Genomic DNA, 17624 nt, shown 5'->3' with positions numbered 1-17624 from the left:
TTCAAGCTACGCTAAGGCGCAAATACCGCTCCACGTGAGGCTCTTGGCGATGAAAAAAGAAGGAAAGAACAAATTTATAAATCCCAGTCTGTGTGGTCTTCTATTAATCAAACAGGCATCTGTTCCCCCTTGCGCCGAACACGGGATAGGCCTCTTAACAGCCTTTCTCTCCAGTGGCCCTATTCAGACATAGAGTGGCTGTTATTTTAGCACCACGCTGGAGAGCAGCGGAAAAGTGGGACGCTGAACCCCGCTGATGTGTTGCCTCGCTTGGGAGAGACCGGATAAGAGGGTCCCAGGAGTGGATCTCGACTATGAAGAGCCATTTAGAGGTAGACCTAGCTGCCTTTTCTAGGTGCGAGGGGGCATGAAGGGCCACGGTGGCAATAGATGTGAAAATGATGAGTAGGTACAGAACAAGTCCTGCTTTTGTGCGATACAACCATTGGAGTACTCGTGAGTTTTGTAATGTTATCTTAAAGGTGGAGTTGAAATTCTGAACCACTAGCATCACCAACATCGTTTCCTTTATTATTTATATGTAATTTGAATTCAAACCGGTTTCCAGACATAGTGTCTGCCCCATTGTATTTATACTTTTCTGAGAAACTAACCCATAGTTCTAAACACAGGACATAAAACATGACATAAATATTTTTGTTTATGTATAACCAGGGTCTTGAGTTAAACTGGTAATGAGAAATTCAATTGAAATTTAAATTGAAGTATCAAAAGGAAGAATTTAAAGACATTCAACAAAAAGAATGCATTTGGCTTTCTTTGAATTTCAACTCATTTTAATTTTATACTTTAAATACATAATTCCATACAATCCAGGAATTAAATTGGATATTCCTGAATAACCTGTGATGTTTACATGAACTCAATGCATGTTCTTTGTTGGATTGGACACGATAATTTATTTATTTTATTTTTTTTTTTTACACATGAACCCAAGATATCTAAGATAAATGCATTCAGCTCAGGTCTGAACCCCTGTAGCATCGATGAGGGTGTTGGATCATGATTTTAGATGTCTTCTCTTGAGGTATGATTGCAAGTAAATTGAAAGCATGTCACAGAACACAGTTTTGGTCGCATCTACATGGGCAGCTGAGGTGCTTTATTATTCACCCGAGGCTATGGATTTTCTTTTACTAACAGCCTGAATTTGAACCAGGAGCAGTGAGAACATTAGTATGGCCCAAAGGTTTTTCAGCAAGAATGAACCACCTGGGTCTCCATTTATAATTCTTCTCTTCTGGGAGGCTTTTAGCTGCCCTATTAGCACTTAAACACTTTTGTAGGAAACGCAGATGCACCTCTACTTAAAAGGTTGGGTTTAGTATAGTCATGGACAGCAGTCTTTGAAAAGCTACACCTCCTGCATTCTGCCTAAACATTAAGAAAACACTTGCTCATTTTTAGTTAGAACCATTTATTATGTGCTTTGTGTGCCCCATGAATGTAAGAAGCTGGATTCTAGATGCATGCATTTTTCACATGTAAACCTTTTAAGAAGTTGCACTCGTGGTCTGAAATTAAAGAAATATGTACTTTTGAAAGAAAATAAAACCCAGAAAGAATACATTTTAATAGTTAAATGATATATATATATATATATATACATTTATTTAAAAAAGAAATACATGTGCTCTCTATATATATGTGTTTGTGTGTTTGTGTGTTTGTGTGTGTGTGTGTGTGTGTGTGTTTGTGTGTGTGTGTGTGTGTGTGTGTGTGTGTGTGTGTGTGTGTGTGTGTGTGTGTGTGTGTGTGTGTGTGTGAAAGAGCTGTAACAGGAAATTAGAGGAGACATGCATGTTTGAGCGGGTTCCCCTGAGCAGTGCTGGAGGTCAAGACAGAGGGCCTGTCTCCATTAGTTTTACTGGCACACCTCCAAAACCTTCCTTTCCCCTTCAGACTGCCTTTATTACTTCCCTGTACTGCTTAAAGTCTATACGGATGGGTTTAGCTTAGGCTCATACATCTTAAGCCCTGGTCAGAGTAGACGCCATATTTAATTTGATGCAAACGAGCATGGCTGAAGTGTTCAGTGTCGAACTAATCTGTGTAAAACTTTTCTGAATGTGTATCTTATTACATGAGCATCCAGTACAACTGTATTAGCAGCTGTGAAAGATTGTTCAGATTCAGAAACTATGACTTTTTATGATTTATTTAAAGAACATAATTTATTTGTCAGTCTGACTGTACTGGTCATGCTGTATTTTTGTGTACTGTCATACAATGTACTCTTACAAATGTCTGACCCTAGTTTGTTGAAAAACACTATCATATTTATTTTACCTCAATATTTCTGTCTGCAGTGCTTCTGTTAAGAAACTAAACTGACACTCGTTGCATACCTCACCCCCATTGTTTTGTGCCTTTCTTGCATGATTGAAAGTGCCTAAAAGGAGCGTGTGTTTGCTAACCAGATATTTCCCTGCAACCTTATCCCATGTCTTTATCCCAGTGTCAAACCCACCTGAGGAGGTCAGCAAGAGGGTCTCTGAGCTGTAATTTAGTCCCTGTCTACATGAAAGAACACGCTTGGCTATTGTAAACTCTAAGGTGTCACCTCTTAAAACAGTGTCTTACAGAAGTGATGCATTTCAAAAAAAGGCACCCTAGACCTCCTCCTTTCAAAATACTGGAGTTTCATGGTCATTTTTTTGGCCTGTTAAATACAGAAGCTTTTTTTGGGAGATGCTAGTCCCCAGACTACCTGAAAATAAGTTTAGATCGAATTATAAGATTGTTTTGTTTGGGGTGATTTCCCCCTTCAGTAAAAAAAAAAAAAACTTGTCCAGTGTTTTCTGCAGAATATTGTACAATCTTCAGGCATTCATAAAAACAACACAGTAAAACATGCCCTGTATGGTCTTCAATGGGACGTAATGCTCTTCAAGCATCTGTGAAGGATTTTGGTGGAAGAGTGCAAATCTTTTATGCTGAAATATTCCAGGAATGGATAGAAACAGTCCATACAATCTTTTATCTATGTGTAGGTCTGATCAAACCGTTGGTCTGACTGTTACTTGACCTGTGTTCATGTCATGTTCTTTCATAATACGCTTTATCCATAAAGTCACACTATGAAAGATACAATCAGCTCTGCTTAAAGCCGATTATCCAGTTTAATTTGGCGTGAAGATGTCGAGATATATTTTGCCTTGAGATGCCTGAATTACTTCATAATAAAGTCACAAGGCGAGTCATTAGGGAAGAAAGAAAAATCATAAGACATTTGGAAAAAAAACATGCATACGGTCGTCGACATGTGCACCTTCTTGTGAGGCGTGCGTGCAAGCATGTACGCCAACCAAGCAAATCGCTTTCCGTCCAATGCTCTTTTCTTTTACTGGAAGCAGTTAAGTGAAAAAGCACTTGAGGGAACATTATCCCAATGAAAATATTGACAATATGCCTTTACACCACCTTGCCACTATGGCCACGACGTCAAAACAAGAAGTCAGGTGTGACGAGTAGAAGAAGGCCTGTCAAACTGGGATTGTTCCTGCGAGTTCACAGTGATAGGAAAGACAGTTCCAGGTACATAAAGAGGGGGGCAAGAAAGCACAAGAACTCTTTCAGCCCCATGTTATGCTACTTGGGCCGTTGAACGATTCCCATTCATCCGTTTCCTCTTCCACTGAAAAGTAATCAGTTACTCGTTGAAAGATGATATTATATGTCATACGGGTCTGAAACAGGTTCATGCCTGACAGCATTGTTAGAAAACACCTTTAATTGTGCTCTCCCATGGCAAAATGCTCGCTACCCCAAATGGCTTTTGCCCATGTTGTTTGGCCTGTTTTTTTTTTTTTTGCATTTGCTTTTCTCCTCCTGTTTCAGCTCTCCTCCTTTTCTCTGCGGCCTGTAAATCAGGAGAAAAGCAGCTGGCATTGCTAATAGAGGATGCTGTCCTGCAGGGTAACAAAGAGGTATTGTTGGATTTGTAAGGGCATTATGTAGCTAAATAAAGCTGACATGCTAAGGTGGGATTATTGAGCCTGGTGCTGCCCTGTGAAGCGAGGCTGAGAAGAAACCAGAGCCAGAGAACCTGAGAGAGAATGGGCTGCCATTCCAGAATGTTCCATAATGACGGCTGATGTTCCTGAAAGGAATGTCGCTGGGAGTTATACTATGGTGGTGAGTGGGGATGCACAATGTGCTGGTGCCATATTGGTTATCTGATGATTTTTTTGTGGTTTTTACGCTTGTAATATTATTGGCTCGTAATGGTTAAAATTTCCCAGATTTTCGAAGGATCTAATCCAATCCCTGCTTTAAGGTTAATCTGATAATGAACTGACTCTGTGGCCATTTATGGGTGCTTCTCATATTTCGGCTTTTCCTCCCAATGTCAAAGGTCGAGGAATAGAAATTTGTCTGTTGTATTGGCCTGCATACGACTTGAGTCTCCACTGATTCCAACACCCTGCTGAGCCGTAAGACGAATCTTTATTAGAGCAGACAGCCATTGTCTGCAGTCATCTAGATAATTGCAGCGCTGGGTTCTCTTCTCTAATCAATCCAGACAGCTGCCGCCGTGCCTGCTGCGTTTGCCAACCGTGCAGCTCAAGCTAATTAATGAAATGATGAGCCGTTTGGGCACAACGTGGTACCACACAAACAATCTGGGACGCTTGGAAATGCCCAGCCACATTAGTGAAGAGCTTGTATTTTTCATCGCTGTCTTAAACCCCAATGTTTAAGAAGTACTGCATAGTGTTAAAGGAATATAACTTTTTTTTATCCAGAAAGCAGTGCTGTTGTTATTTGCTCACCTTGTTGTTTACACAGAGCAGAAAATGGAGAAAACAGGAAAACATGTTTTTTCTTTTCTTTTTCTTAGCTATAATGAATATGAACTGCACTTCAAAATGGATGCACAATTAGTTTGTGATGTTAGTCTTCCCCTGCAGTGACTTAATACAGTTTGAATAATAAATGAATCATTTTGACGGAATCTGTTCATTGAAAAGATTTGACTCCAAATGGTCTGGTCACAAATCAGACATGAGAGCTAGAGTGGTTGACTTTTATATAACCATTTCAGTTTCAATGTTCACACACAAAGCTTCAGAATTCATATGGATTACCTTTATGATACTTTTTGAATTTATTTTACTTAATTTATTATTTATACAGGTTTAGAACATGAGGTTTTAATTTTTGGGTGAACAATGTTTTTTAACATTAAATAGTTTCTATGGGCTCAATGGAGCCATTTTTCGTAGCTGTGAAAGTCAGGGCGAATAAAAATAAGTTAATCTAACATCATGTTTGTTCCTCAAGTCAATGTGCCTAATTTTTAGCTAATAACCTTAAACGAATCCACCCCCCCCCCCCCCATTCCCCTGTCTTCATTCTGTCCATCAGTAATCACGCATGGCATGAAACAGGATGGCATATGCCGTCTGAGGCATATGGGCACTGTGTGAGTCTGTTCCCAGCATGGGGAAGCAGTGGTTCATGGAGGGCGTGGAAAGCTTCCAGATCTCTGAAATGAACAGTAGGCACTCACAGATTTTCTGTGTGGGCTTCACCAGCCAACATGTTGCAGCTTAACACCCGAAGTGCTCTGGTGCAACCTTGCCCTGTCCCGAACAGAGATGGAAATAGAGGACCGATGTCTTCGCACCAGCTGTCATTGGCCCTTAAATTGAATTGAAACACACAGGCTGTTTTTGCTTGTCTGTTTTCTCAGAGGGATGGATTAAGAGGAGCTTCAACTAAACTTCTCTTAGAGAAGTACGGTATGCTTTTATGCATTTGTTGGGCAGCTTATACAACAGTACTGTAAAATGGTAACTGCATATAATGCTAAAAGCAAAACATATGTCACTGTAAAGAGTGTGACCTACATCCAAACATTTTTTGTTTTACATTTAATATCTACTGATCTCATTTTGGATTTTCTTTCCTCATGCTCACAGAGGCTGTCTTGATTTGAAATATTTTTTTTTAAATATAGTAAAAATTACCATTAGAAAAATTATATTGTAACATATTTTAAAGTTTTATTCATTATTTTATGGTGGAATTTTCCATTAAAATTACTCCAGTTTTCAGTGGATGATCTTTCAGAAATATGCTGATTTGGTGCTCAATTAGTATTGGTAGTTGGCTATTAATAAAGTTTTTATTGCTTTATATTTTTTTGGAAATCCGGATACATTATTTTTGTGCAAGTCATGACATATTTACATTATAAAATATGCATATACATTTATATAAATACATATTTAATAATTTATATTTTTAATTTAATAATTTATCATGTATTACCATGTGAAATTACTACTAAAATATTATCTCAAAAGAAAAAAACGTAATATAAGTGCCAATTTGGTCACCAATATACTGTACCATCTCTAGATGGTGTTTTTCTTCATAAATTAATTTATCACATTTTGACAATATTCAGGCTTATTATCAACATATCTGAAGCCAAAATCTCTTTCATCAGCTAGACGAACCCACCTAGTTGTGATTTAGATGTTTTGGCATTCTCTGTTCTTTGTTGGCACAATGAAATGCAGATCCCAGTGGATTTGACTGGTAAAGAGGAGAGAATTTCCTGTCTGGATGCCGCTAATCTGTGAAAAGATGACAGCTCTCCACGCAGCACCTGTTCGGGAGATAAATTCCTGTGTCTTATTCTGTTTGTTGACTTCATCAGCTGGAGGCAGCTTTTAGTTTGTTACCTAAGATTTTATTTCTGTTTTTGTGCATGAGTATTAATGTTTATTTTTTGGCACACAGTGTTGATGGAGAGATATACCACAGGGTTTGCGAGGGAAATGAACTCACAATGTGCAGCGTTAGGCTTGAGTTCTCTCGGCAGAAGGCAGCATGGTGTGTGAGTATTTGCAATAAGCATCAGAGGCCCCTGGTCATTTGAGAGAATTTGCATCCCCTGCTGCCTTATCTTAAGACCTTGTTTGCATATGAGCTGTTTTTATTACATATAAAAACGAGACAGACTAAGACGTAAATCCTTAATCTTCCATTTGCATGTGCAACAGGAGACGGTTGAGAATATTGTTGTAAGGGGGGTGGGGGGGCTTAATAGTCTGGAAATAGACACTGCTGCGTCGCAGTTCATAGTGTGCAACATTAGGATTAGTGTGTTTCGAGCATTATGTTGAAAATAGTGTGTTGATGACAAATTTTGCTTTTCTGGTTAAATACTAGGGAAAACATCTGTGATAAATCATTATAAAAAGTAGACATATGCATGTTTTTTTTTTTTTGTTTTTTTTTTTTATTGTAATTTCAAATTAGGATTGAGTCATGTTTGTTGTTTTTCAAATTTAATTCAAATTCCAAAATTTAAATGTAAAAGGTGTTGTCAAATTCAATTCTAAATGATGCCCAGCCCTGCAATGCATAAGGTATGATTTTGTGCCATTACTTTCCTGCAATGAAATATGTACTAATTCAAAGGTCCCATGGCATAAAAATGTCACTTTATGAGGTTTTTTAACATTAATATGAGTTTCCCTTGCCCCTGTATATGTCCCCCCAGAGATTTTGATAGGTGTAAACCAAGCCCTGGGTGTCCTGCTCTGCATTTGAGAAAACGAGAGCTCAGATATTGTTAGTAATTTCTTTTTTTTTTAAATTACAAAAAAAAAAGAAAATAATCCAGATCATGGGACCTTTAAGATACAGTCATGAACAAAAATTCAAAGGAAGTTGTGTGTGCCTGTATATTATGTCCTGATGATTTAGTTGCATTAAATTAATTTCCTTGCTATTAGTTACACAACTGTTGATCATAAGTAGATTAGAAAAGTCACATATTATACACTTTTTCAGAACCCTGGAAAGAATTTTCTCTGGAAGCTACAGCCATCTGTCTACACTTCCTTTGTGTGTGTGTGTGTGTGTGTGTGTGTGTGTGTGTGTGTGTGTGTGTGTGTGTGTGTGTGTGTGTGTGTGTGTGTGTGTGTGTGTGTGTGTGTGTGTGTGTGTGTGAGATGGCTATAGTACGGCATCTCTCCAGATGTTCCAAGAAGGCTCTCTGAGCCTGAAATGAGGTCAGAGGTCAAGGATATATTTTAGTGGGACAGCTGTGGGGCGATGCTGGGGTCACCCTGCCTCTGCTAGAACCATCCGTCATAAGTATGCACACCCCTACCGACACTGCTAGTGGTTTCTACCACAGTGGGCACGTGTTGAGGTCAGAGTCCCATGAGAGAAGCAGTAGGGGGAGAAGATAGATCAATAGTCTGCTGAAGTGTCATCTGGTGAACAGGGATGCCAACACGTCCCAAGGGAGTGCCACTCCCTCCTCAGAATGCGACCTTTGACCTCCACAAATCTGTGGGCGCTCTTGTCTGTGTTTCTAATAGCTCTGCTGTGATTTCACTCAGTCTCTTCTGTTTCCTGTTCTATGTTACAAATGCTCTTCTGTTTGAAGTTTCACAGCACTGTAAGGCATAAAATGGCATGGCAAGGATTAACAAGAAGTCCTTGTTAAATTATTGAAATAGTTACCAACTCTACTTAGCATTACTTTTCTTATTTGAACAAACACCTGGCCATATTTCTTCACCTCTTTTTCTCACGACCGTCAGAGTGACAACATCCAATTACATTAGTATTCTGGTGTTGCATGAACACGACTGACTTGTGTCTGCACCCCAGGGTATTTGCATGAGGCAATCTATGAATGTACCATTATGGTTATGAAACATGAAATTGTGAAACTTGTTAGAAATAGTTTTGGTTTAACTTTTCATAATTAAGCAATCAAAATGATGATTTTTGCCTGTTGGACAATAAAGTGGGTGAAAATAGTCCATAGAAAGAGCCATATCTAACAGAATTTTTGGAGTAACCGCCTAGCAGCACCCTAGTAATAGCAATACACTAAAACTACTTCGAACACCTAGCAAGCACCAATCCAAGACCCTAAAATCACGGTGGCAATGTTTGAATGGGTAAGCAGTAAGAATCTACTCCATTTACACTGAAGTTGGTGTGTTGTGAGCTTCTGTTGTTACTGGGCACAGTAAATCTATCACTGACCTTGGTGTTGGATAATGAGGTCTTGTTTACCTCCGAAGAAATATTTCTGCCTTGAGGCCTGTCAGTTGTCAGAAACGAAAGTCAAAGGAGTTACAAGTTTATTTGGCACTGTCTTCTCATTAAAAGATTCCTAAGGCAGAATTTCAGGACCAACAGTCCCAATATGAAATGTTTTGAGAAAATTGAAAGCCGTACATCTTAAATGTGGCAACTTGCCCTATCCATATTCTGATGTGTCTACAGTGAGGCTGACATGTTAACAATTTACCGCAACCAAAAATTGACAAGAATTTTGCAGGTGACAACCCCGTCCGTGCTAAGACATGCACCGCCACTGGCAGCAGCGTGACATCACACTGTGTCACAGTTTGTGCGAAATAATTACAGCCACATTCCAGACAGGGAAGAAGTCCCTTCGTTATGTACAGCAGGCATCCAGATGAGCAGAGACATTCACAGGCACACTTTTTTTAATGAGAAAGAAGTCAAGTTTGTATGTCTTGTCCTGCCTGCTGGCTGCCATTATGGCCCATTAGAATCATCATTAAGAGAGAGCGCAGGGCCCATCGTGCCTAAAGTGCCACGGACCACTAGCTGAGGAGCCTGACTACCACTGTCTGCTTTTACCACACAAACATGCCTCGGAGACTGGTTTCCAAGGCAACGTCACCAACGGGCAACGTATTTCTTCTGTGCTTTGTGAGAAAAGGCAAGCAAGACGAGGTTATTCTTGAGTGCATCTGTTTAGACCTTTCCGAGCGATTGGGTAGAAGTTTTCATTTTGCGCTAATCTTGTACGAGACTCTGCCCTACAAATCCTAACAACTGCTGTTCCCAGAATAAAACCTTCAAAAGCCAAACCAGAGTTGCAAAAGCAGACAAGCTCTACCACCTACACGCTTAAAAAGACAATTTTCTTTGTAAGTACTCGTTCTGTTTGGGCTTATTTAGGAGGTGCGTCACATTCGGCAGGGGAGAAATATGTCAAGAACTCAAGCTAGCGTTTTTATCCATCAATTATTGGTGTCCATTAATGATTAAGTGCTATATTAATACAGCGCAGATATTCCATTAGGAGCTCCGGTCTGAGGTTTTAATGGCCTGGGAGAGAGTATGTGTACTGCAGGCTTTCAAAGTCTTTGTTTGAGGTTGCACTAAGCAAGTAGGAATGAGGACTGCATTAAATGTGCTAATTAGTGGCATGTTGAAGATATTGTCTTAAATTACTCTCTACTCTCCGTCTTTCCCTTCTGTGTTCTTTTCTAGCACTGTTGGCAATTAAATAGGCATTTGTGATTGGTGAAACAGGTGTATGCCAATTGAGTGCTTTTTTTATCTTAAGACGATATGGAATAATTGGGCTAATATAAAAATTCGAAACTATGATGGTAAAAATGCTAAAAGTGAATTTAGATATCACAATATTATATTTTAAAGTATGAACAACACATTTTAAATGTAAGATTTGATAGTGATATTTACCAGTGTTAATATCAGTGTTCTAGTCTGATTTAACAAGTTAATTCTGTAAGTGGTTGATCAGTATGGACTTTTTTTACTTGGTAGATTCTCAATCTTTGCGGTCCCTTACAGTTTTTGTTTACATTCAGTTGTCGACTGAAATGGGTTTGTTAAAACTGATACCTAGAGAGCAGATTGACTAACTGGTGATATAATAATTTTAAGATGTAGATGAGTTATTAAATGTGCATTTATATACACATTTGTGTTTGTGTGTGCACAAGCTATTGGATTGAGTCTGGATATATATATATATAGATGGATTTTATGATGCACCATCATTTTTTGAACTCTTGAATATTTTACTAAACGCTTTTTTTCTTGCACTGTGCTCAGATTAACTGAGCAAAAGCAGAAGTTCCTCTGTACAAAGACTCTGGCAGTGTTACCGAAATCCCTGGAAATATCTTGTGAAAGAGAGAGCAAGGGGGAGGACTTTGAAAGGCCAGTATAAAGGGTGCATGATCCCTTTTCACAGCACAATTGAAACATAATTATTTCATGGCAGACTGTGTGCTCTGTAAATCTATGAATGGGAACGGCATTTAACTTTAATTAGCTCTGATTTATTCATTCTGACTGGATTGCTTGCAGAAAATTGGATCATCTGATTATAGTCAAGCATGAAAATGACCTGATTAAACACTTCATAAAACCCGTGGAGAGAGAAAGAAATACAGAAAGAAAAGAAACCTGGGAAGAAACGATAAAGGGGAGATAAGAAAGATGAGGTGCAGAGAAGACGACAGTCAGTCAGATGTGGATGCGTTTGGTGTCTTGGTGTATGCCAGCGTCATGCAAAGTGGGTGAAGAAGGCATATCAGCTGGTTTCTTTTCACCTTGCTGCAACATAATGGATGGAATAGCAAACCAATCCCAAACTATAGGTTACATGTTAACAGCTGTGCCAAACTACAAGTGCATTTGATTTGAGATGCTCCCATGCATATGAGCAAAAAAAAAAAAAAAAAAAACCCTATGGCACTTTCACTGTCCTGTGGGGTGACTTGGTTTTTACAATTGGAAGAACTGCATGATTTATTTGCCCCCCAGCTACTGTATATCAATAAAAGCATCTAAACTGAATTTGACATCTGAATTAAATACAGAAACTAAATAAATACACATACAGATTTTAAACTCTCTTTGTGTCTCTCTTTTTTTCTAGTTACGCCAACGAATGAGAATCTCGGGTCCAAAATTTCCAACTCGACCAAAGTGTCTGGCCTTCAGCGTAGCCAGGAACAGAGTAACAACGTTTCGTTTGTCCCGCCAATCTCAAGTCCGACTCCAGCGTCGCCCCCTACGGGGTCTCCTGACCCTGCTGCGGCAGCAGCCCCAGCGTCTAGACTGCACCCACTCTCCTCGAACCCTCTCCCTATCAATAAGGATTCTGTGTCGCCTAACCCCACCCCTTCCCTCCTGAGGAACCAATCACATTCACTGGAGCACAGAATCCCACTCCCATCTCACCGCAGCCAGCCAGTCATCAGTCACCATCATCATCCTTCACCGTACAGCAGTCTTTACGACATCAGGTTAGAAACTTTTTTTATTTTACAAAAACCTGTGTGTGTGTGTGTGTGTATATATATATATATACATTGTTTTTTTTGCATATTTGTCACACTTTACATTTGTCAGATTCAGATCATCAAACAAATTTTAGTAATACACAAAGATAATGCGAGTAAATACAAAAATTTCATTTTTAAATGATGATTTAATTTATTAATGGAAAAAGCTTTCCAAACCTACCTGGCCCTACATGAAAAATGTATTGCCCCGTTCTGTTAAATCATGAAAGTACTGTGATTAATCACGTTATTTTAGAAAGCTGAGTTAAATTTCATTAACCATTCCTAGGCCTGATTACTGCTAGATCTGTTGAATCAAGAAATCACTTAAATAGAAGCTGTCTGACAAAGGGAAGCATGCTTAAAGAGCAACACATCATGCCATGATCTAAAGAAATACAAGAACAGATGAGAAACAAAATAGTTGACATGTATTCGTCTGGAAACGGTTATAAAGCCATTTTCTAAGTATTTGGGACTCCAGCGAACCACGGTCAGAGCCATTATCCACAAATGGAGAAAACTTAGAACAGTGGTGAACCTTCCCAGGATTGTCCAGTCTACCAAAATTTATTTTTGTGTGCAACGACGACTTAAGGAGGTCATAAATGAACCAAGAACAACATCTAAATAACTGAAAGCCTCACTCGCCTCAATTGAGATCAGTCTTCATAATTCAACAATAAAAAAGAGACTGGGCAAAAACATTATGCAGTAATGCAGCAAGACAATGATCCCAAACACACCAGCAAGTCCACCTCTGAATGGCTCAAGAAAAACTAAATTAAGGTTTCGGAGTGGCCAAATCAAAGTCTGGACTTAAATCCGATTGAGATGCTGTGGCATTACCTTAAACATGATTTCTGAATTAAAACAATTCTGCAAAGAAGCGTGGGCCAAAATTCCTCCACAGCAATGTGAAAGACTCACTGCCAGTTATCACAAACTCTTGATTGCCGTTATTCTATTTACTGTTTTTCTCACAACAAAAACACATTTAAATTTGTAATAAAATCTGAAAATGGACTGCTGTAAGTTTATAAGCTGCGCTAATATCAATATAGTTTCTCATATACTGTCTTTCCTTCTAATCACAGCAACAGCCCTTCCACGCTTCCTCCAAAACACCACCTGCCTCACTCCTCTCATCACATCAGCGGTCTCCCGTCTCCTGCTCCTCCTCTTCCTCTCTCCATCGCCGGTCTGCCCTCCTCCCACTACTCCCTTCACTCGCCCTCTCACCTCTCCCGCCATCCGGCCATGTTTGCCAACCCTGCTACACTGCCTCCTCCGCCCACCTTACCGACCAACAGCCTGGTGGTGCCAGGACACCCTGCCGGACCACCCTATCCAGGTTAGAACCCCTTCATTGAGATTTAAACTGTATATGGTGTAGTTAGTATGAGATTAGATTATATTTTGGACAATAGGTTCTTCAGTTCTGTAATATGACAAATTAATTCAAATATATAACTTGCATAAGGGTGTGTAGATGCTAGAGAGTTCACTGCACCAGAAACAGCTGCAAATCGAAAGTGTGAAAGATGTAAAAATCTTAACTTGCACTTCGACATTAACTTTCCTTGACCAGTAAGAATCGAGGGTCCAGTTTTTGCCCGGCGTATACCCGGTTTTACTTTTTACTTTTTCTAGTGTGTAAGTGCACTAAGGGTATAAAGTTTTTAACTTAGACCTAAGGGATGAGTGTATGATCGAAATGAGAGTACGTGATTATATACATAGTTTGTTCATCAGAATTCATCCTGTTTTAAATAATCATATTTAATGTAGTGCTAGTCTTATAAACAAATTTGGTTCTCACAAATGTATGGACCTATGCTACAGTTCCTGTGCTTTAAATTTCATGGTGTAAAGCATAAATTGCTCTGTTTGTTGACAAATAACCCTTGTTAAAGAGCTTTATGGATAAAGTATTCAGTAACAACAGCATTGCTCTTAAATTGCATTTTTTCCCAAGATATTTCAAGAGTGAGGCGAAATGGGGCACACATCAGAGGTCAGCATATGAAATATTTGACTTATATCCAGTTGGCCAATTTTTCTACTGAATTTGATGCCTGTAATATAAAAAAAGGATTTCAGCTGTACTGTTTATTTCTAATATCTGGATCCTGTGTCTGGGAAGGACACTTCAGCAGTAAAATTCAGTTTTATTGGCTGTTATTTTACCTTTGACAGTTAAATCATTAGGGCTGCTCCGATCACGATCGGCCGATCGTTATGCGCATCTCGTCAGTAAAGTCAGTTCAGCTGCTCTATGTGAAATCACGCTCCTGATGGAATTTACCGCTGATTAGAGAACCGGCTTTACTGACGAGATGCGCATTAACGATCGGCCGATCATGATCGGAGCAGCCCTATAAATCAGATTTTGAAACAATTTACACTAAATGCAAAATGTGAGATGAAAATTATACCGGTCCTCTTCATCTCAGCCTTTCTTTATACGGTAAGTGTATCTTTATTTTTTTTTTCAGTTCCAGGCATTTTTAAAAGCTGTATGCTGATCTAAATCTAAACAAGTTAAGAATAAAAATACATTTAATAAAAAAAATTGCAGGTTTATACATTCAGCCAACCTCTATGGTGTAAACATTTGGTAAACACATGTCTCAGGTAATTGCAGAAGTACCAAAAGTACTGTTTTTGATCACTAGAAACAAACTAAAAGTATATATTAATGTCTTTTTTTGCATCAAGCAAGTGCTTAAAGAGTTCCTTAAATTTTAAGAAGGGTCTCAAAGGGAGAGTTTGCCCAAAAATGAAAATTTTGTATGCAAACCTGTATGCATTTGTTTCTTCTTTTATAATCATTATTTTTTTTAATTATCCATGCAATATATGTCAGTGCATTGAAAATATTTTGTATTGTTTTCCACAGAAGAGATCAAGTCATTCAGGTTTGGAACAAAATGAGGGTAATTTTCATTTTGGGGTGAACGATCCCTTTAAGGCCGTATAAGAGTTTATGTTTGTCGGCTCAAGTGTGTGTGTGTGTTTTCTGCTGAGGTGACTATTGGTTCTCTCTTGTCTTTAGATACCAGCCTCTTGATATCTTTCAACCAACCAATCATGTATTGCCAGCCTCATTCGGGGATTCTGATTGGCACATTGTCACAGGCAACTCTCTTACCTCCACCAATGAGTCCTCACGTAGAAAACCCTCACACCTTGAATTGGAGAAACAGAGAAAGCCAGGTGACTACCCTCTTTCGCTTCTTCCTACCACTGTTGTGAAAACTCACTGGCCGCCCGTGCCTTTTTTTTTCTTTTCCCTCCCGTGTCTTCCCCATCTCCCCCCTTTCCCGCCTTTTCCCCCTTCGCTCTCCTTTCTTGCAGAGCATGATCTTCTGCGGCAGGAGCTGAACAACCGCTTCCTGGTTCAGAGCTCGGAGCGAGGTCGGGGGCCGGCGCCGGGGGCCACAGGGTCGCCGTTGGGCCCTGTGTCGCTCCTCCGGGCCGAGTTTCACCAACATCAGCATATGCACCAGCACCAACACACGCATCAGCACACCTTCACGCCCTTCCCTGCCAGTCTGCCCCCGGCAGCCATCATTGGGCCGCCCACTGCACCTCCCATGGTGCGTACCCCAGCCAGAAATGTGAGGATAAGTAAAAACAGATAGATTTTACTCCCTTCCTACCTCCCTATTCCCCCTTAAAATACTCCGACCTATTAAAAACAAGCCCCTTCTATGCACCAGTCCTGTTTTAACAGGAAATGACACGCGCATTCATGCTGTCGTACTGAATATAAGCACGGCCACATCAGGGTTTTGCTGATATTCAGACGAGCAACACGAGTGACGTATATTTTAGATGCAATATGGCCAGTTATTTCATCAACCTTTATCACAGTTGACAGAAATAGTTCCAAGAAAAGCCAAACCGGTTACATGTAACAGTAACACACACTGGCGGCCTATTTGAAACCACATCCATTCACATCATAACACCCTGCATCTTAAAAAAACATTTGAAAAGCGCTAACATTGCATAATTTGATGATGCTGAGTTCAAAAATATAATAAAAATAAATTTCATACAGATTTCTTTTTTTTTTTTTTACTGAATAATAATGAAGATTTTTGGAAGCTTTAATGCACAATTAAATAGCTTTACAATCTTTTTAATGACAATACAAGTATTCAGAATGTATCATTTAACTTAAATCTTAAAATGTTCATATAGTCCCTTTAATGGAAAAGAAATGTACATAAACACAAGTTTATAGTTAAATTTGCTTCTTTTTTTCATCACTGGCCATAATTCTGAAACTTGAAATTAGGCATAAAAGATTATGCATAACATAACGTCTTTGAAATTATTCATACATGTAAAAAAAAAGAACAGCTGAGAATTGAACAAACAGTTGAACCTGGTTCAGAGGAAGGCAGGAATCACGTCTTAGTGGCATTTTTTTTATTTTTGGTGATTAAGGGATAACACAAGACTTCACCTTACAAATGGCTGTAAAAAGCAAAAATGTCACAAAATGCACTTCATATTTTGTGAGAAAGCATGCCGTGGCAGAGCAGAACAGACACTATTTTAGGAATCAGCATCCCAAAATTTGTACGAAACAAACAATGGATTTTATTCAGAAAATATGATGCAGGGTGGTGATACTGGAGCTGTTATATAATAGTGATTATATATAGTGTTTACAACCCACTACAGAGACTTAAGGCTTATCTTAAACCATGCCAGATCTTAAACAGAGGCCATGGGGTTAAAATAGTTTTATAGCAGTGACATAACCGATACCCATCATCCTAACAAGATAAACTACTGTCCCATGACAACCACAAATATTGTAGCTCTTCCCCTAATAAAAACCCTTTTTGCTGTCATGTTGACATGCCGTACTCATTGCGCTTTAATAGTGCGAGCCAGAGATGTTTTATTGCTTTCATATGAGCAGAATGGTGATGTTTCTGAGTGCTGGGGGCTGTTTGAGAAAAACAGGAGGCAGGCAGGGTCTTATGGCGTGACTGAGGTACAGACAGAACTCATTCTGTGTGATGCATTCAAAGCTTGCGGTCGAAACATAATGACCTCACTGCAGATGAAAGTCATGACATCAACGGGGCTGTTTTGATAAAGCGTAATTGCTTCCGTGTGCAAATCGGCTATTAGAAGAAAACTTTGGCAGCCTGTAATCAGATAAATTAAGCTCCTCAAAGTCAGCTAGCCATATGAAATGCATTCAGATCTCTGAAACGTGTTCAGACAGGAACAAGAATGTCTTATCTGCATACTATCGCCACTGTCAACCAATCCGAAAGATATTATGTCAAGAGTGCTAGATGAAAAGTCAAGCATTTCTGAATCATAGATTACCATCTCCAAAGATTGAAATCTAGCTTAAAACATGCCATATGTTTTGTAGCTCGCTGTCCGGATTCTTGTGGGTTACAGAACCGTTTCGTCATCAGAAACTGAAGGACTGAA

At 39.2% G+C, this 17624-nt stretch overlaps 1 protein-coding gene across 11 annotated transcripts in view; it reads left to right on the top strand.

Moving 5' to 3' along the window:
- LOC132141605 (autism susceptibility gene 2 protein homolog) overlaps nt 1–17624 on the top strand; it is a 261214-nt gene that overhangs the window by 231829 nt on the left and 11761 nt on the right. For 6 of the 11 annotated variants that reach the window (XM_059551281.1, XM_059551278.1, XM_059551286.1 and 3 more), the window contains 4 exons: nt 11741–12110; nt 13247–13503; nt 14128–14166; nt 15510–15772. In XM_059551281.1, the coding sequence (XP_059407264.1) occupies nt 11741–12110; nt 13247–13503; nt 14128–14166; nt 15510–15772 (929 nt within the window). Of the gene's footprint in view, nt 1–11740; nt 12111–13246; nt 13504–14127; nt 14167–15207; nt 15369–15509; nt 15773–17624 lie in introns of all 11 variants that reach the window. The other 5 variants (XM_059551283.1, XM_059551282.1, XM_059551280.1 and 2 more) reach the window with 4 other exon arrangements.

Source organism: Carassius carassius, chromosome 5 (genome assembly GCF_963082965.1).
Source record: "Carassius carassius chromosome 5, fCarCar2.1, whole genome shotgun sequence".
In the NCBI taxonomy this organism is placed as follows: domain Eukaryota; kingdom Metazoa; phylum Chordata; class Actinopteri; order Cypriniformes; family Cyprinidae; genus Carassius; species Carassius carassius.
Note: the sequence above shows the minus strand (reverse complement) of the source record. Positions and strands in the feature narration are given on the sequence as shown.